The sequence below is a fragment of the Phasianus colchicus genome, chromosome 8 (genome assembly GCF_987193195.1).
Source record: "Phasianus colchicus chromosome 8, bPhaCol1.hap1.1, whole genome shotgun sequence".
NCBI lineage: Eukaryota > Metazoa > Chordata > Aves > Galliformes > Phasianidae > Phasianus > Phasianus colchicus.
In genome coordinates this window covers 16374608-16396186 of record NC_143443.1, presented here as the reverse complement: position 1 = coordinate 16396186, position 21579 = coordinate 16374608, and the positions used below count along the sequence as shown (strand labels likewise).

General features: G+C 43.3%; 1 protein-coding gene across 1 annotated transcript in view; it reads right to left on the bottom strand.

Annotated features, from left to right (window-relative positions):
* SYNPO2L (synaptopodin 2 like) overlaps positions 1 to 21579 on the bottom strand; it is a 34136-nt gene that overhangs the window by 10193 nt on the left and 2364 nt on the right. Inside the window, exons 2-3 of the mRNA XM_031603035.2 lie at positions 11291 to 11442; positions 8491 to 9152 (exon numbers count right to left, since the gene is read on the bottom strand). Of these exons, the coding sequence (XP_031458895.1) occupies positions 8491 to 9152; positions 11291 to 11442 (814 nt within the window). The remainder of the gene's footprint in view (positions 1 to 8490; positions 9153 to 11290; positions 11443 to 21579) is intronic.

Genomic DNA, 21579 nt, shown 5'->3' with positions numbered 1-21579 from the left:
AAACATTTTGTGAACTTCTAAAGCACTCAAATTTTGTCTGAAGTTCTGCTGGAATAATCTACAAAAAATAATTAGCCAAAGCCTACAAAGACTTTTCTGTGTCCTAATTTAGCTAAAGCCCACTGAAATGGAATGAATTAAGTTACTAATTTCAGTAAAGAGAAGTGCAAAAACTATACATTTTTTCAGGATAAGGACCCATTACAGAAAAGAATTTTAATGCATACTCAAGAAAACTACTGAACAAGCAAGCTTATACAATGTCAAGTAGTGTTTGTTTTCATTAGGAAATAAGGCTGGTAAATTTTATTACTAAAGACCATATTCTAGAAAAGCCAATAGCAAGGCTTTTCTAGAAAATAAGGATGCTGCTAATTTCAGAAATTAAAAAGGTATTTATATGTGGTGAAATTCTACTTTGTCCACTACCTTTTCATAGGGGATCAACTAGAATTTTATTCTTCTAGCTATTTATGTTAGACAAGGTCATTTTTCCATGGCTAATGGTGCAAGTATCTCAGTAAGTCACTGGAGGATATAGACATTTCATGCTCTTCATACCTGGAGTCCTTTCAAAATAGGATTTGAATAGGTTATATGGGCTTTCCAAGTATATCTCTCTCAAAAGCCAGTCTTTAAAGTTATGCCAATGATTGAATTGCAAAGAGTAAGGAAGGAGACTATATATTCTTTTACTTAAAAGTTGTGGTGTAACTCTGGAGACACAACATTTATTTCTCATTCTTGTATCTTTGCATACTTTTATCACATAAACTATGCAAACTGTAAGGCATAAATACTGGCTTTGCCTCCAACTTAGCATGCTACAGACATTCAGTCTCACAACATTTAAGTCTATCAAGATTTTAATGTATAGTTTAGTACTTAGCAAACCAGTATGTTTTTTGGTTGGTGATTGAAAAAGTTCCAAGTGAGACACTGCCCTATTACAATCCCCTGGTTTTAGAAAAAAAAGAAATCAAGCTTTTCTGCAGGTGAATTTACAGCCATAGGAAAACAAACAAATAAACAAACAAGTTTAGTCACTTAGTGGATTTTGGACCATTTATAGCCATTCTTTGATTCCCACACTGCTAGGCTGAGAAGGTTCATACCATGCAATTAGTCTGTGTAATAGTCTTATGGTATCCTTCTGGAGATCTGAATAGTTTGTTCACTCAAAAAAAATCTCCCTTACATGATAGAGAGTTTGTGTTGTTTTTTGTTTTTTTTTCCTGAGCTGGATGGAAATGTGTCCTCAGTGCAAAAGGCAGCATACATGGTCAGTATTCCTATGCTGCCATCTCACTCTCAGGCCCTGGATATTCCCTACGCAGTCTTCTACAACAAGAGTGCCAGGACAGCACCTGTTGAGTGTACTGGTGAATCTGCCTTTTGCATTTTTAGCCTGATTACCCAAGAAAGGTTTATGCATTCATGCTTTACATCTTTTGATCTATCTGATTCATACTAATAGCTTTTGAGACCATTTGTTAATTTTAGTCCAAACTTACAAAGCTACAAAGCTCCTTTGTGTTCACATGAAAAAAAGTGGCTGGACAGAGACAGACCCCCCCATAGGAAGCAGAAAGCCTGAGTGTGGTCTTAACTGGACACCAAAAAATGAAAAACACACAAAGGATTAGGAGTTCCCATATGAGAACCATCAGGCAGATTCGCATCTACTACAGAATGAGATATCAAATCTGAGACACAAATTAAAAGGACACCAGGATCTGTTAATTCTGCTGCTCACAAATTGATGTCTGACAGCAGGATAGTACTGATTCATCATCTCTTCGTCCTTCAGTGTTTCCAGCATGCACACTGGTAATACAGAGAAGCATATGTTCACCATCTGTGCACTTGATTAATCCTGTGGCACGTGTCATACATTCTTATTATCTAATTGATTTTAGTCCCTTTCTGTAACCTGCCAAGCTCCCATCTCATTCTATAAATCCAGCCTTCCACAAGACAACTGTATGTACTTTCCATGCTTTATGACAATTTCTGATTAACACATCACAGTCTCTACTCAGTCCTCAGGTCATCCATTAAAAATGGTTTTATTGCCATTTGCTATTACTGCTTGATAGGTAAAACACATTCAAGAGAAATAAAAATATTTTAAAAGCTTCACAAGAAGAGTTCACTGTTCAAAAGCAGATACAAAGACCTGGGAACAATTCTGATCTCCTCAATCCAGGTAAACCACCTCCCATCCCAATGTTCCCCACACACCTGGGTTTCTGAGGGAAGAAAGAGCAGAAGAAAGCTGCAAGGTGTCTGAGCCAGGTCCCAGTTCTGAATAACAGCAGTTTAGGGGCTGCAGGTTGTCCCAGAGCACATGCTGCCTGTTCTGTCTAGGTGTAGCCAGAACACAAGATCCTCTAACAGAAGAGAGGAGGGTTGGGATTTTTAATCATCTGTCTTTTCACCAGTCATATAACATTGAGGTGGAGAGGACATTTGATTGACATATGTTCATGTTCAAAGCTCCATGGGTGAAAATATAGAGGTAGCCCCGCTGGATTTAGAAGCCAAGTGAAACACTACTACCAACTTAGCCAATTAGCTAACCTGACATCATGAGCCATTAATAGTTATGTTTTCTGTTCTATTCTTAGCCAATTGTGTGGTCACCTTACAGTAGTCCCATCTCATCCATATTTCTCTAGTTGGAAAAGTCATGTGGAACCATATCAGATATCTTACAGAAGTCAACACATGCTGTATCCACCTTATTTCTTTAGCCACAAAGTATGTTACCTTACTGAACAGGTCACTGACTGGTTTCTTTTTTTCATTTCATTACTGATCATTTTGTTTTCCATGGAATGTGTTCAAAGTAGTTACTTCATTCAGCTAACTGAAGCTGAACATTTTTTAGTCATCACCAAAACCCATATCTATAAGAAACATGATCTCTACCCATTATTCTGAAGTACTAACCAAGAGCTGAGGGTCATTCTGATACAATTTTCAGTAATTCCTTACATTTTACTTCTAGAGACAATGAGATTTGTCTTTTTCAGTATACTCAGTACATCAAGGTCTGCTGAATCTTCTCCCCCTTATTCCTTTCTGCTATACTAAGGGCCAGTATAGCTTGGTTAACATAAGCAGTAGATACGCTTATGACAGTAAAGCTTTACAGATTTCACAACAAACTGATCTCTCTTCCTGTGATGGATTGAAGGAAAACTGAAGAATGATATTTGTCAGATGGATGTTTTTCTCCTCCCTACCATTAATTTTCTCTTATTGAGCAATGACTCCATTATTTAATCGCCTTTTGTCAAAGTCCACTTATGATTCACCATTTTATGCCTTTCTCTCCCACATCACTATCATTTTTTCTCATTTCACTGTTGTCACTGAGCAGTTTTGCCTACTTATCCCCACGTTTTCAGCGAGTCCCATGTAACTTCAGATCTGATGGAAACAACATTGGACAGGAAGAGGAATTCTTGTTGCCTGTTTGCATTATAATTTCTTCCAATTCAACTCTGAAAATCCTGGAACCTAGCAATTATCGAGCAATTTCTGTCTGCCCAAGCAGCTATTACATCAACCATGAAAATAACACCTCTGTGCTTATGGTAGAAGAATATAAGCCAAAGGTGTAAGCTCAAATGCCATACTCAAAACTAAAACTGGATAAAAAGTGTTCCAGATGCACAGTATTTCTCTCACTGCTGTCTTTGTTAATAAATACATTTGAAGCAAAAAGAAAAAAAGAAAAAAGAAAAGAAAAAGCTAATACTGAGAGATTCATAAGCAAAGGCAGCAAAGGCATATGACTAGATTGCATATACCAGTGTATGTAAACTGATTTCCCTAGTGAAGGTAATTTCCAGGTCAATGCATGATGAAGTGAGATCAGACCCTTCATCAGTGATTCACCCATGGAGGTTGTTGTCCTTGTTTCCCTAGTGGTTGGCTGCTTACTGGGTAGCAAAGGCCAAGGGCTATTCAACATTGCTTCATACTGCAAGGAGCAAACTTCCTGTAAGATCAATAGTTCATAATTTTAAGTTCCTGGGCCAAGTAAAATGTTTTTCTGCTCTATTTTTAACTAGAAAGGATGGAGACCAAAACTTTTGGTTCTTCTACATTGCAGAGAATTGCAAAATGATTAAGCTAGCCTACCAACCATGTTACTGCAATTATCAGTCACAGCTGTTGAAGGTGAAAGCCAAGTAGAAAATGTGGTGCAGTAAGTTCAAACTGCCATTCAGATACTTTATCTTCTTCACAACTCCGGTGACCCGTATGCATTGTAATAGGCTGATAGCTGGCTTGTTGCTCTCACACTCTCTGCAGAGAAATGTGACTACGCTGTTAGCAGAGGTAATCTGTAAGACCCTCCAGTGAACAGGCAACTTATTTATAAGCATCCTATCTCATCAAGTGATGCTGCTGTACATCCGCTTCAAACAAGAAGGATTTCCTTTTCTGATACAGAATGTAGCAACTTTGATGAATCTGCTCCTGCAGTCAGGCCCATATAAAGCAGAAGAGAGAATTTCCCCACCCATTCTTCCCTCCCTTCCCCTGCCATATATGGAAAGGCTCTTGAGTCCTAGGAATTAAAAATAGTCCAGTGGATAAGCTTAAATTGAGATATTTTGAAGCACTTCTTGCACTGACACAAATTCCTATGTGATAGCAAGTTAGGACCAGACTGCTGTCCTGGTATGCTTGTCTTCTGACAGCAACTGTTATGAGAAAGCATGAGCCCATTCCACCTGGGAGACAACTGCAGATTGAGGGTTAGAATACAGCGCACCTTAGAGAAGAGAGGAAGCTCTGGTTACAGAATGATTCCAAGCCTTGTTATATCTTCCTTTCTTTTTGCATTATCCAAACAGCACAGAAATCATATCAGGCAGAATCTGGACTGGCCCATTACAATGAGGATAAATGGAGATCCTAAAGATACTCAGTTTCTCCAAGGATTAATTTATTTTAAATGAGCAAATTTCTTCTTTAGTGAAAAAGAAACAAATTTCCACTTTTGTTTATCTAGATTAAGCAACATACTGATTATCCACAAGTACGAATGCCCTCCTGTAGTTCATTTGAAGTACAGCAAAGAGTCTCCATTTGCTGGTTGTTCTCTTGCTGTCCTGACAAAGCATAAAGGTGCACAGTAGCCACTGGGTAGCAATGAAAACTGAAGTCTTATTGTTTGTAGGGCAAGTTCCTCACACTTTGAGGGTATGTGGCTCCCCACTCTACCCCACCAGTCTCCATCAGCAATACTCTGAGTGAGTTTTGAGCAGGCATGTCTGAGCTGTGTGCCCTCTGGGGAGCTGGGATGATACAGGTGCTTTTTCCAGACTTGGGAAAAAACTGGGTCAATCACAATATGCAAATTGTGATAGGGCAAGAACTTTGGAAAGAGGCTCAAAGCTGCTGCCTGAAGAGACTCTAAGCCCTTACACCTTTGCTGGGAAAGGAGAGCTACAACACAGCAGCTGACTATACGCGGGGTATCCTAAGGTGGCACCACTAGCTGCTGCCCCCCCCTCACTGCACTTCTTTTGTTCCATCTCATCCTCTGCCAAATCCTTGTTCAGGCTGTTTGTAATTGCCACTACACTATGTTCTGCTCCTGGGGTCAAACTATTGGCTACGGTGAGTAAGTGAGCTACATTTGTTTTGTGTTACTGCTGTTCAAAGCAGGCATCAGACAGCAGTGTCACCTCTGGCAATTGCCAGATGATTTACAACAACTTAGCAGGGAAATAAACTGTGGTTCTCAAAAGCTGGTAAATTTAATGCAAAAAAAAAGTGTGTGCTGAAAAAATGTGAAAATTAACAGAAAATGAACCAGTAACAACCTGAGAATAAAGACTGATAATCTTTCATGATGAGGGTAGGAAAGAGAATGAGGGGAATATGGGAAGCATTTTGTAGTTTTGCTAATGTTCTCGAGTATGCAGTCAGTCCAGGTCAGAAATCTGCAGTTCTGTTTGCCTGAGGTACAGGAAGAGATAAGAAAGGGAGAATGTAGCTTAAGAATTACAGTGAAAAGTTTAAAAGAATGAAAGCAAATAGAAAGAGAAAAAAAAAAACCCAAATTGGAGAAAACATCACAGCAAGCATGAGAAAGCTGTATGAGTACATTCTAGAAAAAAAAAAAGGTAAGGAACCAGTTGGTTGACAGTTCAAAAAAAAAAAAAAAAGGAGTTATGCATATTCTTACAGCATAGTGGTAGAAGCCATAATGAAAGTGAAGGTCATAGAATCACAGAATCATAGAATGGCCTGGGTTGAAAAGGACCCTAAAGATCATATAATTTCAACCCCCCTGCCATGGGCAGCGTCACCAACTATTAGACCAGGCTGCTCAGATCCACATCCAGCCTGGATGGTCAGGCCAAAGCAAGGAGGGTGTGCACCAAAAAGCAAACATCTGATTAGGTAGTCAGAATGGTCTTTAAATGTCTCCTGTGTCTGTATCATGTTCTAGGCTCCTGTGATTGATCATCTAAGTCAGCTACTCTTCATAGCTCTGTTTTTAAAAAGTTGTTCAGCTTCTAAACCATGAGCTTGGTTTTGTGTTCCGATTTGGCAAAAGCCAGAAGTCCCCCTGTCCCAGAGTAGGCTACTGTGCTTTGTATACTGCTAAGGGAGGACAGAGAAACAGAGCTTTAAACTCCTCTGGCTCTGGTTCTGGCTCCATGGGAGCCTGGAGCAAGTGTAGGAGCTAAGCCAGTTCATCTACAAACATCCTTGCAAGGCTGCATCTTTCTGGCAACAGCTGCAGTACCTACAATGGATATGGCATCTCTACAATCAGTCCCTTTGCAGGAATCAGTGCCTCTCTGCAGTCCCACACCCTCCTGTGTTTCTTCCAGAGGTAGTTGCTCCTTAGCTCTGCTCACCGTATACTGAACACCTTTCATCCCTCTTCATTCCTTGCTTCTTTCCTTCCTGACCTACTGGCTATTGACAACAAATTTTTTTTAATGGCTACTGTAGTCCAGCATAATCAAGACAGAGTTTTACCCTCACATTTACTGCCAAGATTCCTAACTCAAGAAAAATCCAAGCTGGCCTTGTGGACTGCAATCCATGGCAGAACAACTCTTACATAAGGACACTCATAGCCAAAGATGATCCAGAAGGGGGATGAGGGGTGGAAGGAGAATAAAATACCATCTCAGTCTCTAATATTTCTAGGAGCCATACCTCTCTCTGGCAATGCAGTTGCATCACCTTCTGCCATGGGGTATTATTTTGCCATCAGAAATATTCTGCATTGAATACCTGGCTTTCCTGGGAGCCTTCTGTGCTGACACTATCCATGGAAATAAGCCTTGATGTAAAGCATTTGCTCATCCACTGCTAGGACTATCAGATGGCAGGGAGCAGCTGAACATGCCTTTCTCACCATTCACCTCATGCTTGTACATTATTCAAATGGGGAAAAAATAGCTTCATCGTCAGAGAGGCTGAAACTGCTGCTTTCTTTGCTCTTCTAGGGAAAGTGAATGTTATAGATCAGGAAGAACTACTACAAGGCACCAAGTCAGTTGTACTGCCGAGCAGGGCCTGACATAAAGCACACAACTGAGTCTGTCCTCAACACAGAGCAGAGCAGATACAGCCTAGATTTCACAGTTACCTCTAAAGGACCAAGAAAAAGAGGAAAGAGTGACATAACAATAGCTTTGAAATATTATCTGGTCTGGGGAAAAGTTGTCTAGTGTTTGAAGCAGAGAACCAGAAGTTAGAATCTGTGTGTTTTATCTCTGATTTGGTCTAATAACTTTTCTATGTCTCAGTTTCCTAGTCTGTTCCACAATTAAGTCAGTTTTTTGAAACCTGCTTAATTTCTAGGCTCAGAGAAGTATAGGTTAATTATTTGACTAAGTGAGATACTCGTATGAAAAAAAAATATTACTACCTTTTATTTGATATTATTGGCTAGATCGCCACTGTGAAGTCAAATAACATCTTACTTTGCCATCATGTTTGAGTTTGAAATACCATATATAGCAGAAACCAGGAAAGATATTCACAACTGAGGTCACTTTCAGGTTCATCACCCAAGTACTATGCTAAATTTTTCAGTGTTTTATTTTACCTGGAGAGGTCTCAAGAGATACCCACCCTACAAGGAACTGTCAGATTATCTGATTTACCAGCTTCCACCTATATTTGCTGCCAGTACTTCAAGTAGATTGATTCTACCCTAGCTGCTACATAGCTGATTGTGTGGCTGGAGCTTCTAGAAGTGACTCCTGGACCCTAGGCCCTTTTTCTCATCTAGTCTTGGGACATCCTGGGTGATCCAGACCCCAATGGCAAATGTGCAATGGGAAGCTCCCGTCTCTGCAGGGCCGACTTGGCTCTTGCTTCTTCACAAGCTAGAGGAGCTAACCCACTTGACATTTGCAGGAATGAGGATTTTGGAATGAGATGAAGCATAGGAAGAGGGCAAGGATGAGTGGCAGGGTGCAAAGGACTTACTAGCCTGCTTGGCTTTCTCCGTGTATGTGGTGGTTAGATCTTCATCGACTGGGTGCTCCACTGGCCCCACCATGGGGATGAGATGGCGCTCCGCTCGGATAGCCTTGGTGGCATGGGGTAGGAGCATCGCCTCTGGAGAAGGCTCACGTCCCTCTGTTGAGGACGGCCGCAACTGTCCCTCGCTCTCTGAGAAAGGGGTGTCTGCACGGCTGCCGGGTGGACAGGCAATCTCCCTCTTGGCCACCCCAGTGCAGCTGGCCTCCTTGGCTTCCTTCTGCATGGCAGCCTCTGGCAAGCTCTCATAGCCGCTCTGCTCAGACAGGGACACCTCATCCTGGGGGAAATCTGCTTTGCTGTTGGTGCTGTCTGGTGGGGAGCGTGGGGACTTCTTGCGGGCCCGGCGGTGCTTCTCCTGGGCCACGTTGTCTGCATCACTATCAGTCTCACCGTAGTAGGCCTCGCTGTCCGGTGGGGAGGTGAGGCTCTCCAGGTGCCTCTGTGGCCTACGGGGCTGTGAGGGCTGCGTGGTGGCTGGGGCTCCTGCCGGACCTGAGCTCAGGAGCTGTGCCGTGGGGCTGAGTGGGGATGGTGGGGAGAGCACTCGCTGCCCTGGGGAAGGGGAGCGCTGAAGCCGCGGGCCAGTCTGGTCCCCACCAACTGTCCTGTGGGGAGAAGGAAAAGCAGTGAGTGAGGTCTGGGTGGTGAGGGGAGCTGGAAGGAAACCGCATGTGAGGAGGGCGCCCGCTGGACAGGGAAGGATGGAGGCTGAGCTGGTGTTTCAGGTGCCTTTTGTGTGGGACAGATATCTACAGTGCAGACACTAAGAGCAGACTCATCTCTGAGATCAGCTGTGTGTTCTCATCCCAAGTGTCTGCTTCATGACCTCTTTGGAAACCAAGTCTTAAGCACTCAAAATCAGTTTGATTCTGAACCACACAGCTGGGTTGGGGAACTTTTCCCCCTTGCCAGAGTCACGAGATTCATTAGAATTATAAAGGAGCCCCATGTATCTGACTTCTGAGCATGCTTACTGGGAAGCTAGGCAGACAACATTGCCTCTGTAAAGCTGTGGGTTCATGTTATCAATTGTTTGTTATCCAGCCTCTGAACTGTGAAAAATTTATATTCATGTCAAATGTAAACCTTGGGGGAAGCTAAATGTGGGGCAATTCTCCTGACAGGTTATTTATTTTAATAATATTTATATTATCAATTCCTACTGGGGAGAAAATGCAAAGCTCCCCAGGCAAAATAAAGATGTTCTTTCTTTAAATACATAAACAGATAACTGAAAATCATTGATGCTTAAAAGCTATTTTCTGTTGTTCTGCACTATCCATTCAGGCCTCAATCCTCCTCCTGTCTCTTTACAAACATCCCCCAGCAGAAATACATATATGACCTTGCATACTGCAGTCTTCCAGCTACCTGTCCTCTCTGAAAGAAGCTGATTGGTGTTGTCCCTGGTAATATAGATATGAAGTGTTAATAAAGATGTGTTAAGAAAGCAATATTTGATGAGTTCTCTGCTACACCAAAATGAAGCCAACTTTATTCATTGGTTACGTTATTCTCAATCCATCCAATATTGGCTCCCAGAGGGCTGATCCATGCATCCTGAGAGAAGTCTGTCACTTTGCTAATTCAAAGTGTGCTGATTTTGGCCCAAAGAATTTGCCTAGGCACCTGTTGGCTGCAGATGAGCTCCAAAGGGGTGAGATAAGGCCTTGGCTAGGGATCAGGCGCTATTCTGGCCACCCTGTTCAGGGCTCACTCATCCCAATTCATCACAGTTGGCTGACAGAGTCAGCACATCAGAAGGCACCGGCACCTTCCCTGTAGCCAAGGGAAGTAGCCTACATGCTCCTGCTTTCCTTTCCTCTCTGAGTATTGCTCTCCTTAGCCCCCAGTGTACAGATGCCAGCAAGCAGGGTGGCTCTCCCTTCTCTTTGCTCACAGTGCTCTGTCTTCTGTGGGCTGCAGAGAATTACATATCCCAGATCCCTTCACCAGGGTCTTATTTCCTGAGGGCATCTTCTGTTTTGGTGGTAGTGTGAACTAGTTAGGTCCTCACACAGCTTTGCTGCCTTTGTCTTTACCTGATTGATTTACAGCTTGGCCCTCATCTAACTTGCTCTGAATAACTGGGCTAGCTTTCACACAGGTAGAAACAGCAAAGTTACTGGGATCGTTTGTATGCCTAAAATTTGATCCTTGTTTCTAATATTCAGCTGAACTAGAGAGCTCAGCAGAGATACATCTTCCCAGAAAAAGGGAGTCCCCTACCCACCTTTTTGTAGAAGTCAGTTCATATCATATTGGACTACAGTGGCCTGCTGTATCAAATATCCAGGTAACCTTTGTGTGACTTTCTGGTGGCTCGGTTATCCAACATATAGTCAAATCCATTTCTACAGAAGAGTTTTTTACCCAGAATGAACTGGAGACTGTTAATTCCTGAGGTAAACTGCCCTGTGTCAACTGTTTGGTTGGAAACTATATTGTTCATTCTTAACAGCATATTTCTTACATTGCAAATATTTTCTTCCATTTGGAGGGGCCGGAGCATGAAGGTATGGAGTCTGTTCAGCACCAGTACTAGGTACTTGGAGAGCAGCACAGAGACAGTGCAGAACTTTTGGATGGCCATATTAGCCATGGGAATCTCCTCTTAGTACACTTCACAGTATAGAGAAACCAAAGGCTCCCTGCCTGCCTTCTTCCTGCTGGATGTGGAGAGCTGCTGTGCTGGATGAAGCTGCCTGTACTGTCACAGCCCTGGTGTTTGGGAACAGCTTACCTCTTCACTCGGATATTGAGCATGCCATTGGATGAGTCGATGATCTGCATGGCAGAAGCATGGGAGAGGCCAGCACATGACTTCCCATTGATAGATACCAACACATCATTTTCCCACAGGCCTCCACGGCATGCTTTGCTTCGCTTTCGGATCTGGGAAAAAAAAAAGAGAGAATAGAGATGAAAGGAAGAATGGTAGCCATTTAGTTCAGTTGCTCATCTCCTGCTGGCACTTCTATTGCTCTCCCTCTGAAAGAATAAAATAAGGTCTAAGACAACTAACTGCGCTGCCAGGTTGAAGGACCGGTCCTCATGGAAGACCAGTCACCTGTGCCCTTCTGTTTCTGTATTCCCTGATCCAGCATAGGCTGGACCTGAACACCAACCCAGTCTGAGTGTTTCACTGTGAATTTAAAACTCTGGAGTACTTTGCTCTTGACCTCTCATGCCCTGTTTCCTAAGATGCCTGTGTTTCAGAGAAGGAGATTATTCCAGACTCTCCCTATACATGGCTGTGTGTCAGGATTCCCAGCTGCACCCACGACTGTGCTTCTGTGGTGTGACCCATGACATGCACACAGAGTCCCTGTGGATGCTGTCCTTGGGGATGCTGACAATGGGAGGAGTTGGGGGCTCTCTGGCACTTCCTGCCATCAAGAATTCCTGCTCGAGTGGCTTTGGCCAAAATATTTCTGGACATCCGCATCAGGCCACATGGTGTCCTGTTACACAAGTGTAAACTTGGAGTAAATCTTTAGCCTTAACAGGAGTTGTGCAGGATATGCATTGCCATATCTGAAAATGGAGTCTGAGGCTCTAGTTTCAGACTAGCATCCAATCTGGCCTCTTGTGGCCACACCAAGCATTTACTCTTTCATCTGTTCCATGACATATGTGTTGAACTTCTCATTGAAACCCCAACACTGTCTAGGGTTCCAGCTGGGGCTAGCAAGCAAACCAAATGTCCACTGAGCACAAAAACACAGACCTCTCCTGTAGATCAGCAGTGTGACAACCTTCTTATAGGACAGCTTGGCACTCATAATGCACTTACTTTGCCCATGCAAAAGTAGCCAGACAAAAACACTGCATAAGAGCAAATCAGGATGAAATATGCTAGATTTGTAAATGCTTCTATATGTTTTCTTCAGATCTTGCAGTTATGTGAGAAACAAATCTGTGCAGAGTTGTCTGTCAGAAGATTCAGTGAAAGAAGTGTGACAGATTCCTGCAGAGATGTAATGCACTGCAAGGCACCTTCTCCCACAGCTTACAGCCTTGCAGCTCAAGCAATTGGACTCAGACAAAATCCTTTGGGAGTCTGCGTGGAATTGTGCAAGCTTCTCTGCCCACACTACCATGGAAGGAGATGTGAGAGGATTGCTACTCTACTTGTCATTCCCTCAAGGGGCAGAAGAGAGCTGAAGACCTGAGGACATCCCTTGGCATGGCTGGCTGGTCTCAGAGCCCAAGGTTCTGCATAATCAGCATGTGACCTCAGCATGAGCCCTGCCCACCCATGTCAAGAGGCAAGAGCAGTACTGCTTGTAGGTCAGCCTGTCAGCAGGATTGAGAGGTGCTGAGGAAGAAGATAGAAAGAGGGGCCCTATGCTCAGAGTTGTTTGTGTGTTCACTGGCACTTTATCCCTCTGTAGCCTCTCCAGCTTGACCCCAAATTTTGTCTGCATGCTTAAAATAGGGATTCACTCATCCCAGCTGCCAAAGCCATCAGCTTCTGTCATCTTAGCCTTTTATCTCTCTTCTTGTTAATATAAACTAGGAATGAGAACATGTGGGTCTGTAATGCTGAAGAACTACATTTCTGCTGTTACAGTACAAATATTGCTTCCTGATACTCCCTCAAAGTGCAGCTGTTAATTAAGAAGAGATAGCAGACGTGTTTTCCAATGCTGCCTACTGGGACAGCAGCTAATGCAGAGGGTTAATGTTAGGGCTGTAGGGAGGGTGAACGAAGGTATCTCATTGGTATTACACAAAAGGACAGCTGCTGCTCCACAGCCCAGTGCTTTGTGCTCTGCACTACATTAGAACACACTTAACTGAGTCTCTCTCCCAGTTATGGAACAAGGAAGTGGGGGTAAAATGTTGTCTGGAGGTTCTGAGAGCATTCTTTACATCCCATAGTACTCCTCCATGCTCACTGAAGCCAGCTGGCTCTGGGATGGTGACCGCCCATATGAGAGGCTCGTGAGCTTTCTGCCAGCCCTTGGGCCTTGCTGGAACCTGCAGGGGAGCACTTGGCATTCCCAGGCAGGCAGCCTCCTGCTGCCCCCTGAAGCACCTTTAGCTCAGAGTAGGCTGCTGGGACATGTGCTGCCCTGTGTAGGTTGAGCAATGCCAGCAGGCAACCCATTCATTTTGTGGCAAGCAGAGGTGCCAGCCCAGTGATTCTGGCTTGCTCCATGGTCAGAACTTACCAGGGTAGCAGAAGGCCCATGTGCCTTCTGCTGTGAAGTGAAGTAACTGTGGTTACTTCAGTGCCACTGTGGGAGCTGCAAGCTAGCCCTGAAACTCAGGAGGAGATTTCTGCCTCTCTCCATTTCTTCCTGGGAAAACAGGACCAGTGGCCAGCCCAGGAGGGACCTGCAGAGTCTGAAATAGCATGTAAGCATTCCTGGCTGTCAGTCTTCCACGGGTTTATAAATCTTCTCTTGGAACTTTACAAATCTGCTTCCCAAAGGCAGAGGGAAACAAACAATTTACAGCTTCATAATAGTGACAACTCCTACCCCTGTCAACTGCTGGAGAGGAGAAAGGCAGAAGGGGAATCTGCAGAAGAGGAGGCCAACAGCATGTCATACAGAAAGGATGGGACCTAATGCACAGCCTTGTCAGCAGAGTGCAGTCTGCCGAAGGCCAGGCAGCCTGTGAACACAGAGCAGCACCAGCCTGCCAGTTAGCGTATGACTGCCAGCACAGTGCTACGCAGACCTTGAACAACACCCTGCAGCCTGCACATCTTGTTCTCAGGGAGGGCAGCACTGAGTCCTCGAGGCTGTAGGCCAGGCTAGCAGCCAGGCTCACTGCCCGCCCTGAAGGTCAAACTGCCTTCATACTCACTACTTTCTCCCCATGTCCAGAAGGTGCCCTCTCCTGGGCGCCTGGCAGCCTCAGGGAGTGCCACTGACAGGAGCTGCTTGCACAGGCTGCTGGAAGAAAGGATGTGCCATCCAGCAGCTCTTCTGAACGGTATGGGAAAGGAGGGGAAAAGAATCCTTCTAGAAGGATGGGACAAGTGGCATTTCAAGGAGAAATCCCCTCTGCTTTGTGAAGCAGATCCCTGAACACTTTCTTGTGCAAGCCAGAGGCAGCAGTAAGAGTCTCTGAGAAGTGGCCTGGGGTAGCTCTGCGGAGTTGCACTTTCTGATCTCTGGCAAGGACTGACCTCTCCCCCTTTGGAGGGGAAGACCTCACAGATTGTCTTGTAACTACTTATCTGTTATATCTTCGACTCCTTGTCTCTGTAGAAACCTCCCCACAGTACACCTTCATTCATGATGGAGAAGTGTCCTCCTTAGATTATACTGAAGGAGGATACATTTAAATCTCAAGAAGAAATTCTTTATTATGAAGGTTATGAAGCTCTGGACTAGGTTGCCCAAGAGAAGCTATGGATGCTCTATCCCTGGATGTGTTCGAAGACAGGTTGGATGAGCTCTGAGCAACCTGGTCTAGCGGACATTATCCCTGCCCGTGGCAGTGGGGTTGGAACTACGTAAGTTTTAAGGTCCCTTCCAACCCAAGTCATTCCATGATTTTGTGATTTCAGCTGCATTTATGGAATCTCAATATCAGAGCCTTACTGATTTATGCAACTGGAAATATAAATCAGTGTGGAATACTGGAACTACAGCTTAATGAAATACATTTGCACATAGAAAATTGTCCCTCTCACTGCACTCACAGCTCTTACCAGAGCGGTTTAGTTGTCTACAGGGCCTATGTACATGCATGTACATTTGGACTCGATGGTTGGACTTGATGATCTTTAAGGTCATTTCCAACCTGAGTGATTCTATGATTCTATGATTCTCTAATTGATCGTATTTAATCAGGTGGGAAAGAAAGGACAGAAACAGCTGAGACAAAAATGAAAAGAGTGAATGCAACAAATGAGAAATACAGGGAAGAAGAAAAGGTGTTGAAGGGAAGACCAGTGCTAGGCCAAGAAGGCTAGGATGAGGATCTATAGAATTCTCTTAGTGCAGCCTTGAAGAAACAAAAGGACACACTGGCTATTGGATGTGTCTCGGGTGAATTCAGCCTAGCTTTTGGGAACAGAATGCAAGGGAGAAGGGGTCAGATGCAACTTGGCAGCATCTGTTCTTCAGTATGGACTATATTTAGGCGGTGGCATGTGGGGAGTGAACACAGGCTGTGATACTAAGAATAGAGTAATCCTGATAGTAACTCAGTGGCTTCACATCTTGCCTGAGAATAGCCCAGGGAACCTGTCTTGAAACTGCAGCCATCCTCTCTGCAGGCCACCACACTTTCTTCTTAAAAAAAGGTATAATGGTAGTCAGAATGTCTGTAGTGCCTTTTAGGAATGAACTGTAATAGGCACTTCCCCCTTGTGTCTCCAAGGCACTTCCCACCTCCTCCCTCATAGGCATGATCTGTACAGCAGAAAGACAAATTATATTACTGGTCTTTCATCTAATCTCTAAAATCTTTCCAGCAGCAACCAAGCAAACTCAAGCCAAGTAAGAGTTGTATGTTAACTACAACCGGACTTTCCCCTTCCCCTCTCTGCTTGTGTCTCACATCACAGGGCTGCCATCCATGCAACGCTCCATGGCTGTGTGGCAGGATTTAAATTTCATTCCCATTTAAGTGAAATGTAGTCCTGTCACAGGGTTCCAGTGGAGATGTAAGAACTGTCCTGTTGTATAAAGCAGTATAAAGCATTACTGACAGGAAATGAAATTAGGCAGAATCTGAAGAGCTGACTAACATCTGGGTCTGCTCCTCCCAGAACCACCTGCTTAGCTGAACTACAAACACAGCAGCTGCAAAAGAAGAAGCAAACACCTCCTTCTTTGGGCACATCTGTGTTGACACCAGTTTGGTTACTGGAACAATTTCGTTTGATTAGAGTAGGGCGTAATCTTTTACTTGTGCAAGGACAGATAGCCCGGTGGTTAAAGCACTAGACTGGCCAGGAGACCTGGATGAGTTTTTTGTGTGATCTTAGAGAAAACTCTCAGACTGTGAGAGTAAATGACTGCAATCCGGTAATCAGGAATTACTTCAGTAGTCATTTGGTCTGAATCTTTTCTTTGTCTCAGCTGCTCACCTGAACATAAAGATCCATTAAGATAGTTTCTCTATGTCTTGCCTATTAAGGATCTTCATGGCAATTCTGTATTTTTATTAGAGTAGAATATTTACCATAAGCTATTATAATTACACTAATTATTATAATTATACTTCTCAATTTAGTCCCAAAAACTTCCTGCCTAACAATTTGTTCCAGTTTAAGAGGTGCCACTGCATGAATTTTCTCTTGGTAAAGCAGATCCAGTGTTCCGGCAGACCTATGTCATCCACAGTGAATGTTTAGTAGAAGGTGTTTATCCAGTGAAAGAAGGGACAATACATACATTTTCTGGAGTAGTAAATGAACACAGAAAGGTGAAATAAGGTATCTTGACCAGCAAGCAGAACAGATTGGGTGGTTTCTGGACAAGGGGTTTGGAGATGAAACCTGGTGGTGGCAGAGGATGCTGGTGCTTGACAATCCATTAAATGCAAACAAGACTTCTTTAGCCTGTTACCAGCTCGAGTGTACTGGTAAGGGGACTATTGCTATTCCAGTACTACTTCCAGAGAAAGAAGACAGTGCACTGGACCAAATTCTGATTCTCCCAGTGAGCAATCCTGCACAGTCTGCTATCTGTGCCTCTGAAGAGGGAGTGCCTGCGTAAAGCTACTTCCCTTGCAGGTAACTCCAAGCCTTGGTGATACACAGAGATTTGTGAATCAGATCATTGGCTGATGTGATCAAAAATGGTGATTTGCAACTATGGCAATAGAGTTTTCTCTTCAGGCCACCTTCTTACAGTTGTCCCAGAGGCTCTATCCCCTCATCTCTGCTAGGAAGGGTAGAGCTTCCCTTCCAAGCACTGCTCTCTGCTCACTGCTATCTGTCCCAGTGCTGTGCACAGCTTGCAGCTCCTTGGCCAGACAGCAGTGGTGGAGGCACGTCCCCTCCCACTGCATGGTGACTGTGGCCCATCTGACCCTGAGAAAGTCCCCTGGCACCATAGCCAGCACTCCCTCACTGGCAGCCAGTGGTGGCACCTGTCTAAGTGCTGACAGGTCATAAAACATGTACAGGAGCACTCAGAACTGCCTGAGGCACTCCTTCCACAGCGCCGAGGGACATACTTAGCCCTCCAAAACTAGCATTAGTGACTGTTCTAGACTAGACCGCCATGACTTTCTTAGGTGTGACATTCAACGCTCATGAGATCAGGTAGAGACCAGTCTATCCACCTTCCACTGTAAGGACAGGAAGACAGAGTGCTTGCAAATCTGCAAACTTTCAGGCCTATTTGCATTAGAGCTGGCAGCCATCAGCATGAATAATGTCATGCAAGCAAAGGTTAACACGACAGAGAGCCAGGCTGTGGATCACAGGCATCAGCACCTGGCTCATAAGCCTATAGCATATAGGCTGCAAGGATATCTGCCACAGGAGAAAGGAGAAACAGTGAGTTTGTAGCAGAGAAACATGCAAGAGGTGAGAAACAGTAGAAAGGAGGTTGTGATAAAGTGCTCTTAAGCAAAAAACAAACAGTTGTTGCTTTTAAAACATATACAGTCTGGTGTCACTGCTTCCCATAACAATTGACTCAGTTGCTGCAGTGTTTGTACAGAGAAGAAAAAGAAGCCTCTCAAGCTTTCAGGGCTTGTTGTTTCAGATGCCAGATTGTTTACTCCACCTAATCTGATTTTAAAAAAGCTTTTAGTTGTTTGTCAGGATTGGAAGGAAAGTTGTTGCTGAACCACCCTGCTTAGTTACCCCAGGTCTTTCTGCGCACACTTCATCAGTGACAATGCTGTCCTTTATTTGAACAGTGCTGCTGATGTTTGCCCGGCATCTATTTGTAGAAAGACATCATATCTTTCAATCTTTGAGCTAGGTGAAATAATTCTCCCTTCCTTTTCTATAACTGCTCTATCTTGAATTAATTTTCTCGAAAGAGGACAGCTCCATAGGTGTGATATTTCCAGTGAATTCTTACTTGTACCAGCAGTCAGTAACACCAACGTCTCCCTAACTGGGTTACACAGCTCATTTGAGGCTCGTTTGTTTGCCTTTTTTTTTCCCCCAGAAATGTATAATTTCGCTGGCTCATTATCTTCATGTGAGTCACTGACAACACAGAATCACTGAATGGTTTGTGCTAGAAGGGACCTTAAAGCTCACCCAGCCCCAAGCCCTGGTCACGGGCAGGGCTGCCCCCAGCAGCACAGCTGCCCAGCACCCAACCTGCAGGGCTGGAGCACCCACAGCCCTCTGGGCAGCCTGTTCACGTCGCTCAGATCTTCCTCCTCTATCAGTAGCAATTGGAAAGCTTCCAGTTTACATTTATTTCTTCAGCATTCATTCAGGCTAAGCATCTTTCAAACTAAGCACAAGGGCCTTCTGTGTTTTTTATAGCATTTCTTTTTCGTAGAATAAATCTTGTTTATTGAAGGTTCCAAAGGGCAGCTTGCATGCACTCGCACCATCTGAAAGTTGCCCTGTTAATTGTAAAAATTATTTCCCTAATACAGCTCCATATTATGTTCCTAGTTTGGTTGCTGATAAGCATAATGCTTACCTTATGACTTTTCTCAGACTACTCATTTCACATTTTGTTTACCTCCAAGTGCATTTGGTGCACATCCCCTTCTTGCAAAGAAATCCTCCAAGAACCTGAAGGTATTGTTCTCCCTCACTGTACTCTCTTTTCAGAATGGGTGAACAGTCTCATCATTATAGATTCTCCTTACAAGAAATACTGTATGTGTTAGGGCAGTGTGCTTTTTCCTAAGCCTTTCTAAAATAAAAACTTTGCCATCAATGGGGCCATTTTGTTTCTCGCTATTAAGCTTGTTTACTTTTCCTTGCTGACTGTTTATGGCCAAAGATTTGATGTGTGCTGTTGCTGTGTTGCTGTGTTACTACCACACAGCTATACAAATTCACCATTGGTGTGGTAAGGGGTAGTGTGAATTCCCATTCTCCTTTACCTGCTTTCCTAAGTTAATTACAAATTATAATAAGCCAAATGTGAAAGCACAGTAATTCAACTGAGTTTGATTGAAAGAACACTGCTGTAGCTAAGAACAGAATGGAGATTTTCTTTTTCTCTTTCAGTTCTTTACTCTTATTTTTTTCCCTGTATTTGCTTCTCTAGTTCCCCAAATTCAAACATCATAATTTCTGCAGAATTATTCATGTCCCCTGTCGATCTTTTATCCTGCTGTGTTTCTGCCTGCTGAGCATATCAATGTCTGTTGTTCCAGCTGCTTTTTTGCCCCTTGTTGTCCCTCATTACCGAGTTGATATTTTAACATAACCCTAACTTAAAAATCATCTACTTTTTCTACTGAGGGTTCCCCAGGCACTAATAAATTCTCTCTTGCTTCTTGTTCATCTCACCCTCCACTCCTACAGTATCTGTTTTTATGAGACTGAATTGTTATGGTACCACTGTCTTTCATATACACATCAGACATTTTTAGCACACAGACACTGCAAACGATTGTTAGGGCAGAACAAAATATTTAGTATGTGCTCTTGCAGGAAAGTTTAGAACAAAGGATGTTTGCAGTTACAGATCTGGAACCATGTAATCAGTTGAAGTCAATATTAGCATTTCAATCTTGATTATGTTATTTAAATTCGATCTTTTTCATCAATATCCACTGGGCGCTGCTGAATGGAAGAAGCAATGTGTTTTTCCCTGAGACAGACAGAGCTATCTGACTCCATTAAGGTTACCTGAACACGAGGCTAGTAATATTTGACCCAAGGAACTGTCCACAAGCAGTGTAATTGCAGCATCTTGCTTCAGGCATGTCCCTGAACTCATAGCCCATGGAGAGTGAAACATCAGAAGCACTTTGGCAGCTGAATCCAGTGTGTGAACATCCAGCTGCTTTTTTACCCCTTGTTGACAAGAGTGTGTTTAGAATTGATCTCTTGTTTCATCCAATGGTTTAACCGTGATTCTGTGAAGAAGATGATGATGTAAATTTTAGAAAGAAGAAAGGCAAGAGGTGTAAGAAGTGCCTGTGTAAACTGATCATGTAAGATAATGAAATGTACAGGGATTTGTAATACAACAAGAGAGTAACTCTAAACAGGAAATCCTATGTTGTGCAACATTTAGTCTTTGGAATGCCTGGCTGCATGAGGTTATTTCATCTTCACTGGGAAACTGCATAACAAGTAAAACTCAATCTGTTCACAACTAATTATGTTTACGCGTAGGGTAAAACACCAGGATTGTTAATTCTCATTCACAGTGCATACTGATAATCAGCTGGGGTGAAAGAATTTCCCTCTGCATTGCATGACCAGAAAATCAGATGCATTGTTGAAGTGTACCACTTCCTCTGAAATACTTTGTGTTGCAGGAAACACAAAGGAAGCAGGAAGCAGGAGATGGACTGATCATTAACCTAGTCTGGTATAGCAATTTAAGCATTTCTGCATAACTACAGTGTAAACCATTTCTATATAACTTACTTGTTATGGTTGGTTCGTTTCCACTTATTAGGCCCAAATTTGCTTTTTTTCTGCTTAGCTTTTCTTCATCCAGAATGGTATAGAGAAACAATTTGATTCAACATCCAATGGTAAGCATCTTTCCTTACTGCTACTCCTATTATTTTTATAGTAAAGAAGTCGAAATTGCCTAAAATGACAACTAGAAACACCCAACTGTACCAATCTAGTATTTCCTTGGAGGTATAGGATACTCATGTCTGTATCTCCTTTCATGTTTCCTACAGATTAATACACATTCCTGCTCTGTCCTTCACCATTCTGTCCAAATACATTTTTCTGTAAGAATCAAAGCAAAAATAGTAATTTCTGTTCTGCTAAACCAAACTTTTCCTGGTCCAGCACTCTCCTTTTTCCCCAAGAGGCTGTTCTGTGACAGCATTCAGTTTACTAATAGACCTTTCTCATTTATCTAATCTGTTTTTCCATGCGCACACAGACCATCCTTCACCACACTAACAAACACTGTGTTATCTGAC